The following is a 17,095-nucleotide window of genomic DNA, read 5'->3' as shown; positions in this document are numbered from 1 at the left end:
TATGAAGCGAGTGATGCATTGCTTCGTGGTAATTATCTGGACAAAAGGGACAAAATATGAAAAGGTGAAAAGAGAAAAGAAGGTGAAGGTAAAAGAAAGGGCAAAGAGGTATAAGAAATACAGCGAGCGTCATATCGAAAGATGCCGAAGAAAAGAAGTGAAAAGTGAAGCGAAGTAAAGTAAAAGAAGTAAAGAAAAAGGGGGTAAAGAAGAAGTGAAAAAGAAAAATAAAAGAATAAAGCGGAAGGGGGGGGGGGGGGGGGGGGGGGTTTTCAAACCAGTTGTACAAAGTAGTTAGAAGAAGAAACGAAGTGAAAAAAAAGTAAAAAGAAAAATATTTACCCATCTCGACTCGTTCGTTCAAGGAACCTCGACATCACCGCGTCTCAGAGGCAGGACATCAGCCGCAATAGCATTCTTAATCCATTCCATATCAGCCACTTCGTCAAGATGCGTACGTTTACTTCCACGTTTCAAAAGACCCTCGACACAGCGCCGGGGCCCCTCGAGGTCTCTCCCTTTGACTGGGTCCCAGTCCCCGTCTGGATCTGCATACCGGTACCAACTCCATTCACAACGGGCGATACGGTGTGGAGTACGAGCCCGAAGTTTAGCTGGGTCTCCCCTAGTGCCAGGCAGAGGGTCGAATGGTAGACGATTTTCCATGATGGCATAGAGGAGAACGCCAAGAGCCCACGCGTCAGTTGACCGGCCATCGTATGGTTGGCCCATTAGGATTTCAGGGGCAGCGTAGTCTTCACTACCGCAGCGGGTGCGTAGTAGAGGACTCTCAGGGGGTTGTGGGATGCGCCGTGAGAGACCCAAGTCCGTCAGCGTTATGACTGCACGAGGATAGTGTCGCCAGTCAGTAATTTCCTGCATTTTGGCAAATGGCATGTTCAACAGGACATCTATAGAAGTCAGTAACTGCACATAACCAGTGCCATCTTGAGTGACAAATGAATAAACTCACTTTCCAACTTGATATCACGGTGGACAATGTGATTTCCGTGGAGATATCTGACTGCATCGACGAGCTCGGAGAAGATTCTCTCGATCAGCGGAGGATTAATCCGCTTCATCCGCATGCTGGCGAATTCAAATAGGTCGCCTCCAGGGCAGTAGTCAAGGACCAAGAGGGCTCGTTTCGGGTCACTTCCAAAGGCTTTCAGCTGGACGATGGACGGATGATCGATAGATTTGAGAATCTCCACTTCCCGATTGAGCGAGACCTCGACACGCTCCTCGTCCGCTCCTCCAGCCGGTCCGTACTCAACAATCTTGACGGCCACAAGACGGCGAGTCTGGGGATTAACTGCTCCGTCTTCCTCCCGGGATGCAAGGACAACCTGGCTAAAGGCTCCCTGGCCCAGGAGTTTTTGCCAGCGGTACCTGCGAGGCTGCTTGGACCTAATTGACTGGACTTCGTAGACTTCACTATCAAGTACACCAAAATCAGACGGCTCCAGGGCAGACGTGGGCGTAGGGAGCGGCGGTGGCAGGACAGCTATACCACGCTGGGCAGCCAAGTATTGCTCCCTCTGTATATTCGGACCGGGTCGTCCATCCCTCGATGCATCCCTGTCCCGGGCCCGAGAGGCCGCCTCAGACGCAGCAGCCTTGCGGGTTGGGGGATGGACCTGGAGAGCTGGCGGGACATACTCGCTCAGGCTGCGGTTGCGAGTATGTCTGTGATCACGCTTGGGGGCCGCGAGCTGAGACGGGTTGGTAGTGGTCTCTGGGGAGGCGGGTGTAGCACTAGATATCGAGGCGGATGCTGGCTGGACCGGCCTCGGACGGGCAGTTGTCAACGGCGGGGGGAGATGCAGCTCGCGGCTGGAGGCTGTTGAGGAGACGCGGGACAGCGAAAACGTGCTGGTCGAGCCCCATGGAGGCGAGGCCAACAGCTGTATGGGCGAGGGCAGCGGAGTGAGATCGCTGAGCCCGGCGAGCTGGGGCGATGAGAAGGCAGAGCCAGGCGAGAGAGAGCCGGCACTCGAGTGCACTTCGGCCAGCGCATGGCGGATGCTGGGGATTCTGCGTGGCAAGCTGGCCGTCGACCGGCTCAGATGGAGATACTGGTCGAACCCGGCGCCCTGCGGGCTCTGCAGGTGCTGCGGATGCTGTTGATGCTGGTGCTGGTGCTGGTGCTGCTGCTGCTCCTCCTCCTGAAGGTGACGCTGCTGGTCTTGAGATACGGGTTGATGGAGATACTGGGGCGGCTGGTGGACAGATGGAATGTCCGTACGCAGCTGCAGCAGCACCGGCGGCCGTGGCGTCACTGGGCTCGAATCAACTATCGGCGCCAATGGCGTCTGCTGGCCCTGCTGGCCGTTGTGGTGCTGCTGCTGGCCTGCTGCAGACGCGCTGGCATCGCCTCTGGCCGGCGGACATGTCTGCAGCGCCAGGTGAGGGATGAAGGGCAGCGCAGTGGGCGAGGTCGCGATGCCCGAGTCACGAAGACCCGGATGCGACGGCGGGAAGTCTTCGGGCTCAGCCTGCTCTGGACAGCCGCGTGGCTCTACCATGGAGGTGGAGGATGGCATTCAGCGGCGTGGAGGGCTCTGTCACTGGCGCGGGCAGCAGGACTGGCGGGCAGAGGCCTGCGAGAAGGGTTGGTTCACAGTAGGGCCAGAGAGAGCAGGACTCTTTTCCAGAGGGGCAGAGGAGTTTTTCTCTCTCTTTCTCTCTTCTTAACTGTCCTCAGCCACAGGAAAGGCGCGGAGGCGCTAGTTGTGATAGGATGCCCAGCTGCAGCAGAGGCATTTCTGCACATCATTCGTATTGCTATAGCACAGCAGGTAAGATCACAAGGCATCCTCTGTTAACCTCTGCTTAATTTACTTTTACTCTTTTTCCTTGGTTTAGCCCATTAACAGCAATAATACTTTTGGCTAGCTAACCCTAACTAATTGCGCCCTTTCTGCCTCTTGACTGCTGCATCCCTGCTGGGCCAGAGAAACCAGACAGGGATCCTCCGCAATAGGAGCCTCTTTCTGCCTCTCCAGCTATGCATTCCCTTGCTCTCTTGCGTTTCTTTTGTCTCTCCTTTTTCCGTTTCTCTCGTTTCTTTTCTCTGCCGTCCTTCTTTTTTTTTTTTTTTCCCGTCTTTTTTTTTTTCGCCCCCTAAAGATATAAAGTTTTTAAGGTTTAAAATAGCCGCGAAACCTTAAATACTTTATTTTTATTTCTTATTTTTCACTTTTTTTTTTTACTCATCATCCAACAGCGGCTGTTTTGTAAATTCCTGCCGTGGTTCAGTTCTTTAGACGAGGGTGCAGAGCGTATATGGTAGACCTGTCGACGTGCTCGAAGCCATGCTCTGCTGCCCAGGCCTCCGTCTCAGCCTCGACGCGGAAGATCTCCTCCTGGTCTCCGGCAATCTCGCCACTCTGGGTTCCAAGCAGGATTCTTCTGTACGGCTCGGGCTGCGTCTGGAGCTTGGTCTCGGGGGCTGGATCTGCTACCAGCATCAGATGGTGCAGCATCTCTTCCTATCATAAAATATATACCCTGTCAGTCTCTCTTCCAATCATGCTTTTTTGCGCTGTAGGGAACCTACTCGACACATCAGGACTGTCATGGGCCTGTGTTGGGTTTGCCTCTCCTTCAAGCGTTCAAAGTGTTGCGGCGTCTCAAGTCTCTTCCAGCCTTCCTCAGTCTGATTAACCACGCTCTGGCCAGCTGGTACAAGCTTGTAGAGCCATTGACTCTCGCTTCGCCTCTTGCTCATCCTTGGTATGCCACTGCCAACCATAGCATCAACTCCGCTGCCCTCGCATGAAGCCAGGCTATACTCTCGTGTCTTGCTGTCAAATTCAGCCAGAGTGCAGTTAGCATCCACTGGGACCTCCTGGCTCAGCCATCTACCATCCACCTTGCCAAACACCACCCGATATACCCTCCCTTCTGGTGGTATCTTCCGTCTGGCCTCAACCAGCCTGTCAAGCTTTGCATATGCTTCCTTATTCCCCGAGTCGTGTCCTTTGCCCAGCCTGTCGACCTCTTCCCGGGAGACTCCGGCATGTAAAAGTTGCTTGTTGATCTTCTTCACTGCTCCCGGAATCAGCTCGCTGTGCTTCTCTATCATCTCTTCCACAAAGTTTGGAGGGCACGACTCGTCTTTAAAACACGCTGCCACTTGGTCAAAATCTTCAAGTCGCGGCATATTGTGCCATTTCCTCTGCGAATTAAACGCGTCTGATGGCAGACTGGTATCTCCCAGCTCCACATTGCTTCCCCAACCAACGACTCCCTTGTAAAACCCATCATGCCAGAGCCATTTGATCATGTTTCTTACGGTGGGCCGCTTGTCCGGCTCGGGGACCTTAGTAAGTGGTTGTGAAGTTCTCGTCAGCATGTTTAATCCGGAATCAGCCTATTGATGACGCTGCCCGTAATTTGTTGCTATTGATAAATTGATAAAACCAGTTGCAGTTTTATTTCTGGACACGGCAAATGCTTGGGGAAAGCGCAAAGTAGACTTTGGGAAGGCGGCACCTTCATGAGTAACGCGGCAAGGAAAGCTCGAAGGTGATTGTTGGAGACAGTTGGTTCCTTCCAAGAATAATCCTGAGGAAATGTATATATTTTGTATATCAAGACACAAGGAGCAGCCCAACCAACTGGCCGGCGCCGTAAACAAGACAAGAAGAACAGGAAAAATGCCTCTATATGTACAAACCAACCACGCATTAAACCACGTTTCCGTTTTTATAAAAAGAGAGGAAAATACTAAAAGTTGAATACCGCCCACACACGCCAGAGTGGAAATGGATCTGCCATGCGCTCGGAACTGAAATATGGTAATACACGGGAGGGTGGAAGATAGAGAGAAAAAAGTCGGGCGAAGGGGTAGCTGGAGAGTATGGCTTTGTATTGCATGATGTTCATGATATATCATGCATTCTCGGTTCGGTTATCGAAATGGATTATCGTGCGGCAAGAAAACAGACGGTCGTTTAGATATGGGGGCATATATTATATGGCATGCGGGAGGGTGTATTTCGTCAATCCCTCCCCAGCTTAGGAAAAGAAGACACGTCGAGATAACTATTCAAAAGCACGTTAGAATGAGATGTTTCCGATATACGGGCAGTTAAACGAAAACATACAGTCCAGGCACCAGCAATGCTAGCTACAATGGCTCCAGAAATCATCATCGGTCGAACCCCCCTGGTGCTCTTGAAAAGCATGCCGCTCAAAGCTCCGGCAACAATGCTGTTCGCCGCATCATGCTTTCCTCTCACATGGCCGATTGTCGAGTTCACACCGTTATATACCAATGCAACAACGCCTGCAGAGTTACCCAAGAACGGGCCTCGCCGGGTCACCGAGTTAAGCACGCTGTTAAGACGCAGCTTCGGTGAAGCGGAAACTGGCGATCTCTTCAATCCTTCAATGAGGCCCCAGGCACCTCCTGTCGTAAGGGCAATGAGATATGTTGTTCCAGTACCGTAGCTGAGATCATCAGACCACCCTCTCGATGGCAGAGCAGATTGGGAGCCAGGGAGGTCACTCAACGCCGAGTCTTCGAGGGTCAGGTAGTCCAGGGTGTCTTTGTTCAGGCCAGCGAGAGGATGCAGCTCCGAGGGGTCAGGGATGGCAGTGCTGGAGAGAAACGAGCTGACATCTGTAGCGGAGCTTGGATCGAATTCAGCGGTTCCGGTCGTCTTCTTCCGGCCTGAGAGGGAGTCCCAGATAGACATGGCTGCGGATGTAAATTAAAAAGTTATTTTGAAAAAAATAATACAATAATGAAATTAAAACAACGTCTCTGCGCAGGCCGCGCTCCTATTAACTGGTGAACTGGTGGAATTGCTCGTCGGATGTGCTTCTTCTCCGTCTGTTTCTTCCGTTTCCTCGTCTTTCGACGTCAAAAAGCGAAAGAGAAAAAAAAGTCGAGATACCGTCACGTGAGTGCTGATCGAACTAAGTCACGTGATCTTATCGCGATTTTTAAGATAAAAAAATAAAATAAAATAAAAAGCATCAAGAAATGCGGCATGAAATTTGATATTTGATAGATGAAAGGGAAGATGGGCTCTACGATGGCTGATCATGGGCCAGAAGAAAAGATATTGCCCGTGAGGAGCAGATTGAACCTTGATGAATATATTTCAACAGCCAAGGAGGCTCCAAAAATTATACCCGAGTCCGATTTGAGAACCCTTACTCAAGGCCCACTGAAACGCCTGCTACTAGAAACTGGGAATTATGAGTGAGATATAATCTGGACCAGGCAAGAATACATGTTTAAGACCGGCTGTTAATTTGTTCCTAGAAAATCACTTTCTCTGTGGAGATGTCTCTTTCATACGCTGGAGGACACAACACTCCCTATACCCCACCAGGCTTCCGTGTGCAACGCTATATGTGCATTTCTAGAGGCTGCACTAACGGCAAAAGGCTCAGAAGTGTGCCAGTTTGCTCGATCTGAAACAACTTGGCTTGCCGTATTTGAGGTATACCTCGATCGGTTCGAGTACAGCCCACCAAAGCCTATGAAGCAGATCCTAGCCACTCTCACAAATATTCTAGCCACTCACTCCGATCCGGATACTGCAGGCTCTATCCGCTCTTATTTGATTGACTCAGTGGTGAAGACCATTTTACTAGCCGAACCCTTGACCAGGCTAAAGGCGTCAGTGGTTTCTCTTCACTTTCTCATTCGAAAGGAGGCTTTCCCCGCTGTAGATCTAATCAGTCATTTACAGAAATGGCTTCGAGCCAATGTCAACAGCTGGACTCCAGTTATAGGTGAGCATGCAACCAACATTGGCCTCAACATCTCTACCTTTACCGGTAGCGGACCCTCAGTCTCCGTGGAGGAGCAGGGTACGATAACCGCGCAACTATTATGTCTAGTTCTCTTACTACATCTTCAAAATGCGAATGTAGTCACTTCTTCCGGTGCCCTTCTCTCTCAACTATGTTTCAAGCTGAAAAAGGAGTCTGAAGATGGCCTGTTCCAGTATTCTGCTCCAGGAAACGGTGCTCCGTTTTGGGCTGCTCCCCTCAAGTATTTATCACTTCGGAACCTTGACAACCTTGATGCAACTATAAGCCTCGCTTTTCATTTACTTTTCAGGGGCCAGCCAGCTGAATTTTCGTCTTTCCTCGACGTTCTGCCTCTCAAAGATTTGCTATCAGAAAACCATGGCGAGACTGGCACTGCTGAGTTTGCACTTCTTATCGCCGTTCTTGAAACAGGAAAGGAGCTAGGGCTAGTACATGAAGATCGTGCGTATCATTATTCACCCCTTCGACTCGTTAGTTATATCATCCGTCTAACCTAAGCATAGAAGCTCCCAGTTCATCTTCCCCGGACAAACTTCTAGTCCTTGAAAGCCAAAAGCTACGGCTCCTTTTAATACATTCAAATGCCAAAGTCAGAGTGCGGGTCCTATCTTTGTTGATATCTGCACCATCTACCACCAAGCCTTTCTCTTCCGATGCTCTACTGATCCTTAAAGAAATGATACCTTTCATCCACGCTGAGGCAGATGCTCATGTCCGAAGCGAGCTTGTTAGTATGATCCGGAAACTTATTGTTCGGCTCAGAGGCGGCTCGTCAACCTGCCCGCTAGCTCCAGGAGCGGATGCGAGAGAACAGGGGTCTACACACCTTGATGCACAATCATTTATATCTTGGTATATAGATTTCCTACAATCCGAACTTAGACCAAACGCCTCTTATCAAACGCATATTCTTGCTTTGAAAGCGTTAGCAACTATTATCCAATCCGGCCTTGACCCCAGAATTGATCCCACGAAGCTCTCAAAAATTGGCAGCGACCAAAGAAATTGGCCGTTTTCCAGGGACATATTCACATTTAGCCTTTTCAGGGCACTGGGGGATTTACTAACCAATCCTTATGAAGAAATCCGAATGACCTCCCTCTCATTACTTGGGTTATTCCCGGCCTCCTTCCTAAGGCCCCAAAATATTGCCGACACTGGTTCTGGTATCGATGGAAGGACGCGTCGCCACCCTTATAACCAACTATTGGATGCACTAGCCAGGGCAGAGGAGATGGCAGGCCAAACAAGCAGAGCTGATCATGCTGATGGCGTAGCCCGCATCTATCATTTCTTATTTGATCTGGCCGATACCGGGCGTTGTCCTGGGCAGCAAATAACTGTTTACGACTATAAGTATGATATAGTGGATTCAATACTCACCAAACTAGAAAAGGTCACATCCTTATCCGATATAACGACATTGCGTAATACTCCTATTCATGGCCATTTATCTGCACTAAGGTTCGTACCCCCAGTTTTCGATACTACCACCGTATAGCTACTCACCAGTCTCAGATACATAATGGCAAGCCCTAATTTTCATTCAGTTATATCATCTGAAAATGACTCCGAGCCGGCTTGGAGGCATGTGCTGAACCGGACTCTCCTTCTCTGTGAAACAATGTGGTCGGATGTTCAGGCAGTGCTTTGTGTTGATTCTCCCGAAAGGGAGCATGGAAATTCTTCCGTTGACCTATTAGGCCCTAAAGACATTCTATCTTGCTGTTGGCGTGCTCTCCGTGAATCTAGGTATGACTTGCGTGTACGAAATACTCTTCTATGGACGACATACTGACTGCCGTTAGCCTACTTTTGAATGCTATCCTATCAAATACCTCATTTGCTCCTTTGGGGACTCGGGAGGGTCTGAACTATGATGAGTTTGCAAGGGTTGGCAGCCTTACATTTTCTCAGCTAGCAGAACTACGCCATCGGGGTGCATTCAGCGCAGTCTCCCAAACATTTGTCTCTTGTTGCCAGAGATGTAGTGTTTCGAAGGAGGATGCCGTTGCCGAACTTCCTCAAACTTGGTTTAAGGTGGGGGAGATTCGCTGATAATGTCGCCATATACAACGTATTAACGTATCTGATAGGAAATATTGAGCACTATACATGGTCAATCGGCAAAACTTACCCGTCGGTCTGCAGGGCTCCCTGCGTTAGCTCTGGGCGTAGCATCGTCTGCAAAGCGGCAGTTCTTCCATGAAATCATGGAAAAGCTCCAGGACATCGCCAAAATTCCGCCAACTTCCGTCTCGGAACAGGTGGATGTAAGGCTTCCACAGGTCCACGCCATGAATTGCTTAAAAGATATATTCACTGCAACGAATCTAGCCACAGTGACAGAAGAGTACTTGATGCCGGCACTGAGTATCTCTGCTGAATGTCTCGGTTCTGAAATGTAAGCCCCTTCCCCTTAGGCCCCACTGTCATCAATGGGTTAGGTATTAATCAATTTTAGATGGGCTATTCGGAATTGTGGTTTAATGTTATTTCGATCGTTGGTTCAACGAATGTGTCGACGAACGAACGGAGTTAACTTGGGATTTGGTATCCCTAATGACTCCGAACCGAAGCAACTCATCCCTTTTCAGAGATTCCCTGGCCTGATACCACTTCTTACCGGTCTTCTTGAAAAGGGGGCGGCAAAGGGTTCCTCTGATAATACGTTATCAGAGCAGCTATCGATTACCACTGAAAGAGTATTTCCTGCTTTGGAACTTATCGGAAACAAGTTCCCCTCTCCTGCTACAAGTGAAGATGAGCGCATTCTAGAATCAGTTTCATGGCAGTTCGACAGCCCTGTGTGGGGAATTCGTGATCATGCTGCAAGGACATATGCCACTCTCGTTGATAGAGACGATATACTTTCGGTCATATTAAAGTTATCTGAGACATCGATACAGGGCCAGAACCAGCTACACGGAATAGCTTTATGCATCAAATATCTGCTTCGTCGCATATGTGCTGCGCCTGTGGCATACTATCAATGTAAGCGATCCATAACACTATTTGATATACATAATACTAAATATCTTTTAGCATTACTCCCTGCCATCGTCTCCACCACTGAATCAATGTTTACCAATTTAGGACGTCATATATCCTCTCCTTTTACCCTAAGGGAACTCGTTGAGGTTCTCAACGACCTCTTACAGAGTGGAATGACAAAAGGAACTGAAGGTAAAATGTATTGTATACTTCTGTCTTTGTTCCTAGCTGACGTGTAACTCTAGATACTATTGTCGACCATTTCGATGCCATATCAACGTGCTTACATATGGATAAACACTATCAAAATATCATATCTAACCCAAAGCCTGGCTCTCCAATGGAACGATCGTCATATCTCCTTCTGGAGAGTATCGCCTTTAGCTATTTAATGATAGGGGCCTTGCTCAAATCGCCAATTGACGACTTGGCTCAGTTTATCCAAACTGTCTCAATCGTTGATGCTGATATTGTTGCATCCATACTAGGGCGGTTTTCCATGGCCTCACTCGGTCACTTGAGCTCTCGTAGTGACCGGTTAAAGCTGTATTGCCGCATCATCACAGATAGCCTTGCGAAGGATACTAGGTTAGCTGCTATATCGAGCCTTTCGGATGAGCTTGAAGCAATTCAGGAAAGTGCAGAAGAAAGTCATGCGGCCTTCAGCGAACTCGGCTTCCTGGTATCATGGTCGTCTACGCTCCCCATTTCAGAGAGCCCCGGTGAACCTCTATGGGGCCGCAAAATGACCGATGCAACCATCCAGCTTCAAGGATGTCTACTTTCATTATATATTAGGCAAAACCCCAACATTCTAAGCTCCGACTCTACCTTTGTAGAACGTTTCAATAAGCTTGTCCAGCAGTTATCAGTTTCGATGCGAGATGAGACAGTGAGTGCAATTTACATGTTGTTAAGTATGAACTTACTCTAACCACTAATTAGGTGTTTACAACGAGATTTGCGGCTGTAACTTCTTTAAACTCTTTGGTTATAGGCCTAAGAGCTGCAAAGATACAATTTCCCGTAACACCCATACTCATTGATGTCATGTTTGTGCTGTACGACATGCTCAATGATGATGATGTTGAGATCCGAGAGGCAGCCACTCTTGTAGCCTCAAAAGCTCTCGCGGATGATTTGACGGTTTTCAGGCTTCCCGCTGCGTCTGCCTCTGCCATCGCAGATTTGTTAACCTGCCAATACCCGGGGTCCAGTCGAGTATTTGAAGGTGCTCTTCAACGTTTCCTTGGAGCGCCTAGTCAGCAACGACTGTTTGTCCCTGTGGCTGAGACGCTAAACAAGGCTATCAATGAATCAACAGCGTTGTTCGCGGAGGAGAAACAAAATCTTTATATTGATGAAGTTAGGGAGATCAAGTTATGGAGCCAGCATCTTATCCAACTTGAGAAGGCCGCCATAAACTGCTCTCTATATGAGCATTTCAGCATATGGGTGATGGATGGACTGGATTCTCTAATCCAACTAGCAGCAGACAAACCCAACGACTCTCTGCTGGGCTGGACATCAAATATAGATGTCTTTGTGACTGGTATTCGCATTCTTTATGGAGCAAAGGTCCTTCTACTCACACATAGATCAGTTTCTATAGATGTCAACACTATAGAACTGACCAACAAGCTCCAGGCTCTTTATACCTGCACATGCACCTCAGAGTTGAATCCAGCTTGGGGCTCTCTTCTAGAGGGTTTGTTGGCAGAGTTCAGGACACCTTCATCATAGAAACATGCGCAACCACTGTGTTGCCGCGGCGATGCTATTTTATAGGTATACAGGCGGCGTCAACAACATGATTATCCTGATAGAATATTCATTCTCACTCTTCTCTGACTCCTATCCTTTGATATTCATCTACCACAAGGGCCTGATCTATCGACTATCCACCTCCGGTAAGGTAAACCGTACACCCTATCCTTAGCATCGACGACTAACCGCAAGGACAGACAAGAACTCCCCAAAGCGTTCCTAAGAAGCAGAAGTTTTACCTCTTCTACCAACCGGTAGGTCTCATTCAATCTAACCATAAGTCAAAGCTAAACTGACCCCATAATATGAAGCAGACAAGATCTTCTAAAATGACGGAAAACTACGTGATAGTTGTCCTTCTTCTGATGACTCCTGTGATGATTCTTATGCTATGGAAAATTGGCAGACGCATCCTGGAGGCCATCAGACATGGTATTCTTCTGTCAAGGATGCAGCAGGAAACCCGAGAAGAAGAAGCCGCTCGGGTTGCGCAGGAGATCCAGCAGGCTGAGCAGCTTGCTGAGCTCAGTGCCATGATGGCCGCACATCGAAGCTGCCGTCACCAGCCGGTTCAATATCGTGCTCCTCAACCTATTCAACAGCCTCAGCCAGCACATGTAGCATGTTAAAAGGAGGTCATGCATTACAGCTATCGGTATTAGAAGTTGGGATAGGACCCGGTTGGCTATTGAAGTCCAGTTTGACCAGTTGGAGAGGCTATATTTTCAGGGGGACGTGGAGATAAACCTACAAACATTGTGCTTTCTTCGGTGCGTTTTGATGTTCAAAGGGATATGAAGGAAGATACCCGTTTCTGTCCAAACAACAAACATTGGTGGACTTGATGAAACTCCTTTGAAGCGTCTACTCTACAGGCAGCTCGATTGTCTGGAACCCACAAAACGACTTGTTTGTCCTCTTATATGAGTTGATACACACAATCAAGTACCATTCACTCCTTATATCCTCCATAGCACTGTCTAATATTACGTCTACACTCGTCTTCTATGCATCGCTTTGCTGAACACTACTCGGTAAAAGATCTGTCTCATATTTTGCCTTGGATAGCTCAAGGGTGCTAACACCAAATCGACTCTAGCAAAGGAATCACCGCGAGAATATAAACCAGCCAATATGCCGGCAGTTCTTCTAAGGCAATATCGAAACGAGACACCACCGATTCCATCTCTGGCACCGCGAGAGTCTTCCACAGACTGGAATTCGTGGACATCAGCGCAGCAAGGAGGAGTCCTCGCGGCTTCCCTGCTGCTCTTCCTCTTCTTCTTCGGCCTGGGTACTTTTCTCTGGCAACGCCGTCGCGAAAGGAAACGAAAGGAGAGACGGGCGTTAAAGTCAAGGAGCCGAGGAAGACACCGCCATTCGAGGAAGCGCTCAGGGCCAGACAGCACATCTCCACCACGGAAGAAACGGAAGACAAAGCGTGTCAAACCCAAGCAAACGGGAGAAGAGACAGGGGAGGATAAGTTTCTCATGAAGGGGGCGGTGGAAACGCCTAAAAGGACGACCAGGCAGCAACAGCCGGCTGAGAACCAGGACACGCCGGACAGAGCGAACGATAAGGCAGACCAGTTGGAAGAGGACAGGACGGCAAACACATCACTCGACAGAGCCAACCTGCGGCTAAAGAGAAGAAGAGAGAGAAGACGCGAGGCCCGTCGTAGAGCGGCTTCGGGGTATTCGTCTTCTGCCCGAGCAGCTCTCAGGGGCCGCTCGAACGCTGCCGCGAGGCCAAAGCAAGCGCCAGAAACACCAGAGAGGAGTTCGTGACGCGCATCTAGACAAGGTATCCTTATCCATAGACTCAGATAGACTGCTAGACACTGTATCTCTTGGCCATGTTTGCTGCTCGCTGTATTGCTCCTCCTCCTCCCCCCCTTTTCGCCTCCCGCGTCTATGCCTGCTGGTGATGTCATGGGCGGGTGTCGTGGGGAGCCGCGCGCCAAGAGCGTCAACTTCCACCCTGTTGCTGCCAGACGTGCATTGCTTAAAACGACCGGCTGGATGCCATGACTACCGTGCAACGGCCATCAGCCTATATATCCAAGCGTTTCGCCGGCATTTCACAAGCAGCGCCGCATTGGATATCTCGTGCTGCGACAGTCCGCACGACTCCCGCCTCAGCTAGCCAGCTAACTAGTTACCGGCTGCTTATATTCACGGCTGCCTGTACTGCGCCTTCCGGCCCGCCAGCCTTCGATACACCGTCCATATAAATACCGACGACGGCCTTCAAGATGTGGAACGATGAAGACAACAACCCGTACGGAGCTCTGGACCGCAACGAGGATGCCCTTGGAGGGTCCTTTCACCCCGCCGCAATGGCTCCTCGTAAGACAGACCTCGCCTTAGCAACTGTACAGAAGCAAGCTTACTGACGGCCTTTGGCTCTTGCAATAGCTGCGTATCAAGAGCGTCCAGCATCCCCGGCCTCATCAAGGTCTTCTACCCGAGACCCGCCGGACTTTGTGACACGGACAGACACACCCGACCTAGACGATGATGAGGACCAGAACGAGTACGGTGGCCAACAGCAGCCATACCAGCGCAAGAAGGGGATATACGATAGCAGAATAGAGCAGATTCTATATGAGAATCCCGAATTGCCTATTCTCATTACTGATGCTGGGAAAAACAGCGAGACTGGCGGCAGTTTTATAGTATATACCATCAGAACCGGGGTGCGCACCTGATATTTGATATATATCGTTTACAGCATATGCATTTCCAGCTAATAGCCGGATTAGGACCTCGAGGTGAGACGCCGATATTCCGAGTTCAGCTCCCTTCGCACGGCGCTGGTCAACCTTCATCCTACTCTTATCATTCCCCCCATCCCAGAGAAACACACCATGGCAGATTATGCGGCCAAACCTACCAAGGCCAAGGAAGATACGGCAATTATTGAACTACGGAAACGGATGCTGGCGGTGTTTCTGAACCGATGCCGGAGAATGAGTGAAATCCGCGAAGATGGCGTCTGGTGGAGGTTCCTGGACCCCAATGCTAGTTGGGTGGGTATCTACCTGGTATATGTGCTTCTGGTTATGATTGTGCTGACGACTTGTCCCAGGGTGAGGTGCTGAACTCACACCCGGCTGCTTCAGTTCCTAAGAACAACCTCAAAGCTCCTCCGCTAGATCCGGCTAATCCGACACCAGCTCATAACTGGCTTCCTGTCCCGTCGTCTTCAGCGAAATTAAAGCCCACAGCCTCAGATATTCCCGCCTCCTCGGCCGGGGCCCCGTCCTTCATGAATAGATTCCCGCCGACCTCCAAGACGCTCAGCGAACATGAGCTAGATCCATACTTTGTAAACTTCGAAGCTTCCACCAGGGAGCTAGAACTGCTGCTACAGGGAAGCGTTGAGAAAGTAAACAGACGGACGCTTACACATCTGACTGCTCTCTCATCAGACCTCATGGAGCTTGGTGCCAGATACAACGGATTTGCCCTTTCAGAGCAGTCGCCAACTGTTGCTGCAGCCATCGAGAGAGTGGGCCAAGCCGCAGACAACTCGTACATCGAGACGGAGGAGCTTTCTTCCACCCTGGGAGCTACTTTCTCAGAGCCGATGCGGGAGAGTGCCCAGTTTGCAGGTGTTGTTAGAGGCGTCCTTCGGTACCGGATCTTGAAGCGGATCCAGCAGGAGATGACACGAGACGAACTGAACAAGAAGAGCGCGCTACTGGACTCCCTTGAGCGAAGTGAGATAGAAGCGCAGCGTATCGAGGAATACCTAAACAGGAGCAGCAGTGGTTCGTCTCCCAAGACACGACCGGGCCGGTCTCTGTCGGAAGCCTCGTCAGGCAGCAACCCCGAGCCAGCACCAGAATCTCCCGCAGCTAATGCAGAGGACACTGCTTCTATTGACTCCGACTTCCCGCCGACTCACGGTGAGCCAGTTCACAGACCGTCAGCCTCACAGGGCCTCCCTCACCGGCCCGTAGACTCAACACCCAGCGGCCACCGCAAGTCCTCGAGCGGCAACTTTGTGACCAACAAGATATTCGGACGTATCAGCCATGCCATCCATGGCTTTGCAGACGTTGATCCCGAGCGGACACGTCGAGATCAAATCGGCAAGACAAAGGAAAGTCTAACACAGGTACGTTTAAAGACATCAGCACCCTCGGTCAGGTTCCTTTGTTTCTCACACTTTGTCCAGCTCGAGCAAGCTCTAAAGGTATCCGAGCAAGACGTCAAAGACGCCAGCAGTGGTGTCCTGCGTGATCTCAAACGCTTTCAAAAGGAGAAGGAAGACGATCTCCGCAGCTACATGGTATGTACTGGGCAGCCATTGTTTTAGATGTCCTCTTTTTTGCGTGATGCTGACTCCCCGCAGGTTGCCTATGCACGATGCCATCTTGACTGGGCACGCAAGAGCCTCGAGACATGGACTGAGGCTCGGGACGAAGTCGACAAGATCGCTGTCCGGTAGCGCGTTTAAGTTATCGGACACAGAACAAAGCCATGCATGCATGTTATCCTTCATCTTTAGCGTACGGAGAGGACAGGGCTATAATAATGATAGGACGTTGAACATCGGTTACTGTATACTTATTCCCGTCAAAGTTTTGTGTCTATGCTGCTCCTAGTGGTCGAACCTCCTGACAGCTCCAACTTTCAAGCCAATAATAGAATAGGGGGCCACACTTATAACCAACGCCATCCCAGTCATGAAGACATATTCTTTGTATATGACCGGAGGTAGATAGCAACAGTTCATCTTCCACTATGGCGAGCACTGGGAGTACTGCTATTTATTATCACCCTGTCTATTCATGTGTAGAGGCAGCACCAACACACCAAATAGTCCATGTCCAGTCCACCTATTGATGCTTATCCTGCCTCTACGGCGCATAACCGTCTCTATCTGAGCTAACGGCTACAACCCGGCCTCTATCAAGGCGATACTCGATGTCTGTCTATAGATACCAGGATACCGCACTCCATACTTCTGGCAGGCCAGAGTCCCGAACTACTTAGTTAACTGCTGGCAGGCCTCTGCAGCCATCTCTCCTCCATCCACCCCCTTCTCTACGCCTTCTACCCTTCTCTTCCGCTCTTCTACTCCATCTTGATATCGACCTTTCTTCTATTTCGTCTTCTACTTCATCTTCATCTTCATCTTCGTCTGTTCATCTTCTCTCGTCTCCGTCCGAATAAACTACACCACGTGACCAGGCGCGAAAAAACGCAACTCCAGCGACTTCGAGGTCGAAAAAAGCACCAGAAAACATCGAAGCCGACGAAGACGAAGAGAAGCGAAACCTCAGCCTGAAGGACGCGAGAGAGCGAGAGAGCGCTGCGTCGAGCCCGCCGCCGTGTCCCCCGCCCCGCCTGTCTTTTCTCCTTTTTTCGCGCCTGTCCTGCTGGTTGCGGCCTGTTCCAGCGTCCGCCGACGAGCCGCTGCATAGTACAGTTAACTACAGGCACCGTCGCCACACCCGCCAGAGACCTCGAGCACCGAGAAGCAGAGGGCATTCGCTCGCTCAGCAGGGCCGTCTGCCAT

At 50.0% G+C, this 17,095-nt stretch overlaps 6 protein-coding genes across 6 annotated transcripts; 3 read left to right on the top strand and 3 right to left on the bottom strand.

Moving 5' to 3' along the window:
- Positions 1-360: 360 nt before the first annotated feature.
- Positions 361-2,546, bottom strand: ARB_00689 (uncharacterized protein; the record flags this gene model as incomplete). The annotated part of the gene is made up of 2 exons (XM_003013098.1): positions 361-911; positions 974-2,546. The coding sequence occupies 2 exons, from the start codon at positions 2,544-2,546 to the stop codon at positions 361-363; spliced, it is 2,124 nt and encodes a 707-aa protein (XP_003013144.1).
- A 711-nt stretch (positions 2,547-3,257) lies between these two features.
- Positions 3,258-4,291, bottom strand: ARB_00688 (uncharacterized protein; the record flags this gene model as incomplete). The annotated part of the gene is made up of 2 exons (XM_003013097.1): positions 3,258-3,494; positions 3,563-4,291. The coding sequence occupies 2 exons, from the start codon at positions 4,289-4,291 to the stop codon at positions 3,258-3,260; spliced, it is 966 nt and encodes a 321-aa protein (XP_003013143.1).
- A 734-nt stretch (positions 4,292-5,025) lies between these two features.
- ARB_00687 (uncharacterized protein) lies at positions 5,026-5,708 on the bottom strand (the record flags this gene model as incomplete). Its single annotated transcript, XM_003013096.1, has 2 exons — positions 5,026-5,052; positions 5,115-5,708. 2 exons carry the CDS (start codon positions 5,706-5,708, stop codon positions 5,026-5,028), a joined length of 621 nt encoding a protein of 206 aa, XP_003013142.1.
- Positions 5,709-6,026: 318 nt separating this feature from the next.
- On the top strand, positions 6,027-12,191 carry ARB_00686 (HEAT repeat protein; the record flags this gene model as incomplete). The annotated part of the gene is made up of 11 exons (XM_003013095.1): positions 6,027-6,220; positions 6,284-7,242; positions 7,305-8,265; positions 8,314-8,553; positions 8,610-8,841; positions 8,898-9,205; positions 9,266-9,987; positions 10,041-10,712; positions 10,793-11,503; positions 11,592-11,710; positions 11,874-12,191. The coding sequence occupies 11 exons, from the start codon at positions 6,027-6,029 to the stop codon at positions 12,189-12,191; spliced, it is 5,436 nt and encodes a 1,811-aa protein (XP_003013141.1).
- Positions 12,192-12,696: 505 nt separating this feature from the next.
- On the top strand, positions 12,697-13,350 carry ARB_00685 (uncharacterized protein; the record flags this gene model as incomplete). The annotated part of the gene is made up of 1 exon (XM_003013094.1): positions 12,697-13,350. One exon carries the CDS (start codon positions 12,697-12,699, stop codon positions 13,348-13,350), a length of 654 nt encoding a protein of 217 aa, XP_003013140.1.
- A 467-nt stretch (positions 13,351-13,817) lies between these two features.
- ARB_00684 (uncharacterized protein) lies at positions 13,818-16,021 on the top strand (the record flags this gene model as incomplete). Its single annotated transcript, XM_003013093.1, has 5 exons — positions 13,818-13,911; positions 13,981-14,261; positions 14,328-14,609; positions 14,654-15,862; positions 15,890-16,021. 5 exons carry the CDS (start codon positions 13,818-13,820, stop codon positions 16,019-16,021), a joined length of 1,998 nt encoding a protein of 665 aa, XP_003013139.1.
- Positions 16,022-17,095: the final 1,074 nt, after the last annotated feature.

This window comes from Trichophyton benhamiae (genome assembly GCF_000151125.1).
Source record: "Trichophyton benhamiae CBS 112371 chromosome Unknown contig00142.0, whole genome shotgun sequence".
Lineage (NCBI taxonomy): Eukaryota > Fungi > Ascomycota > Eurotiomycetes > Onygenales > Arthrodermataceae > Trichophyton > Trichophyton benhamiae.
Note: the sequence above shows the minus strand (reverse complement) of the source record. Positions and strands in the feature narration are given on the sequence as shown.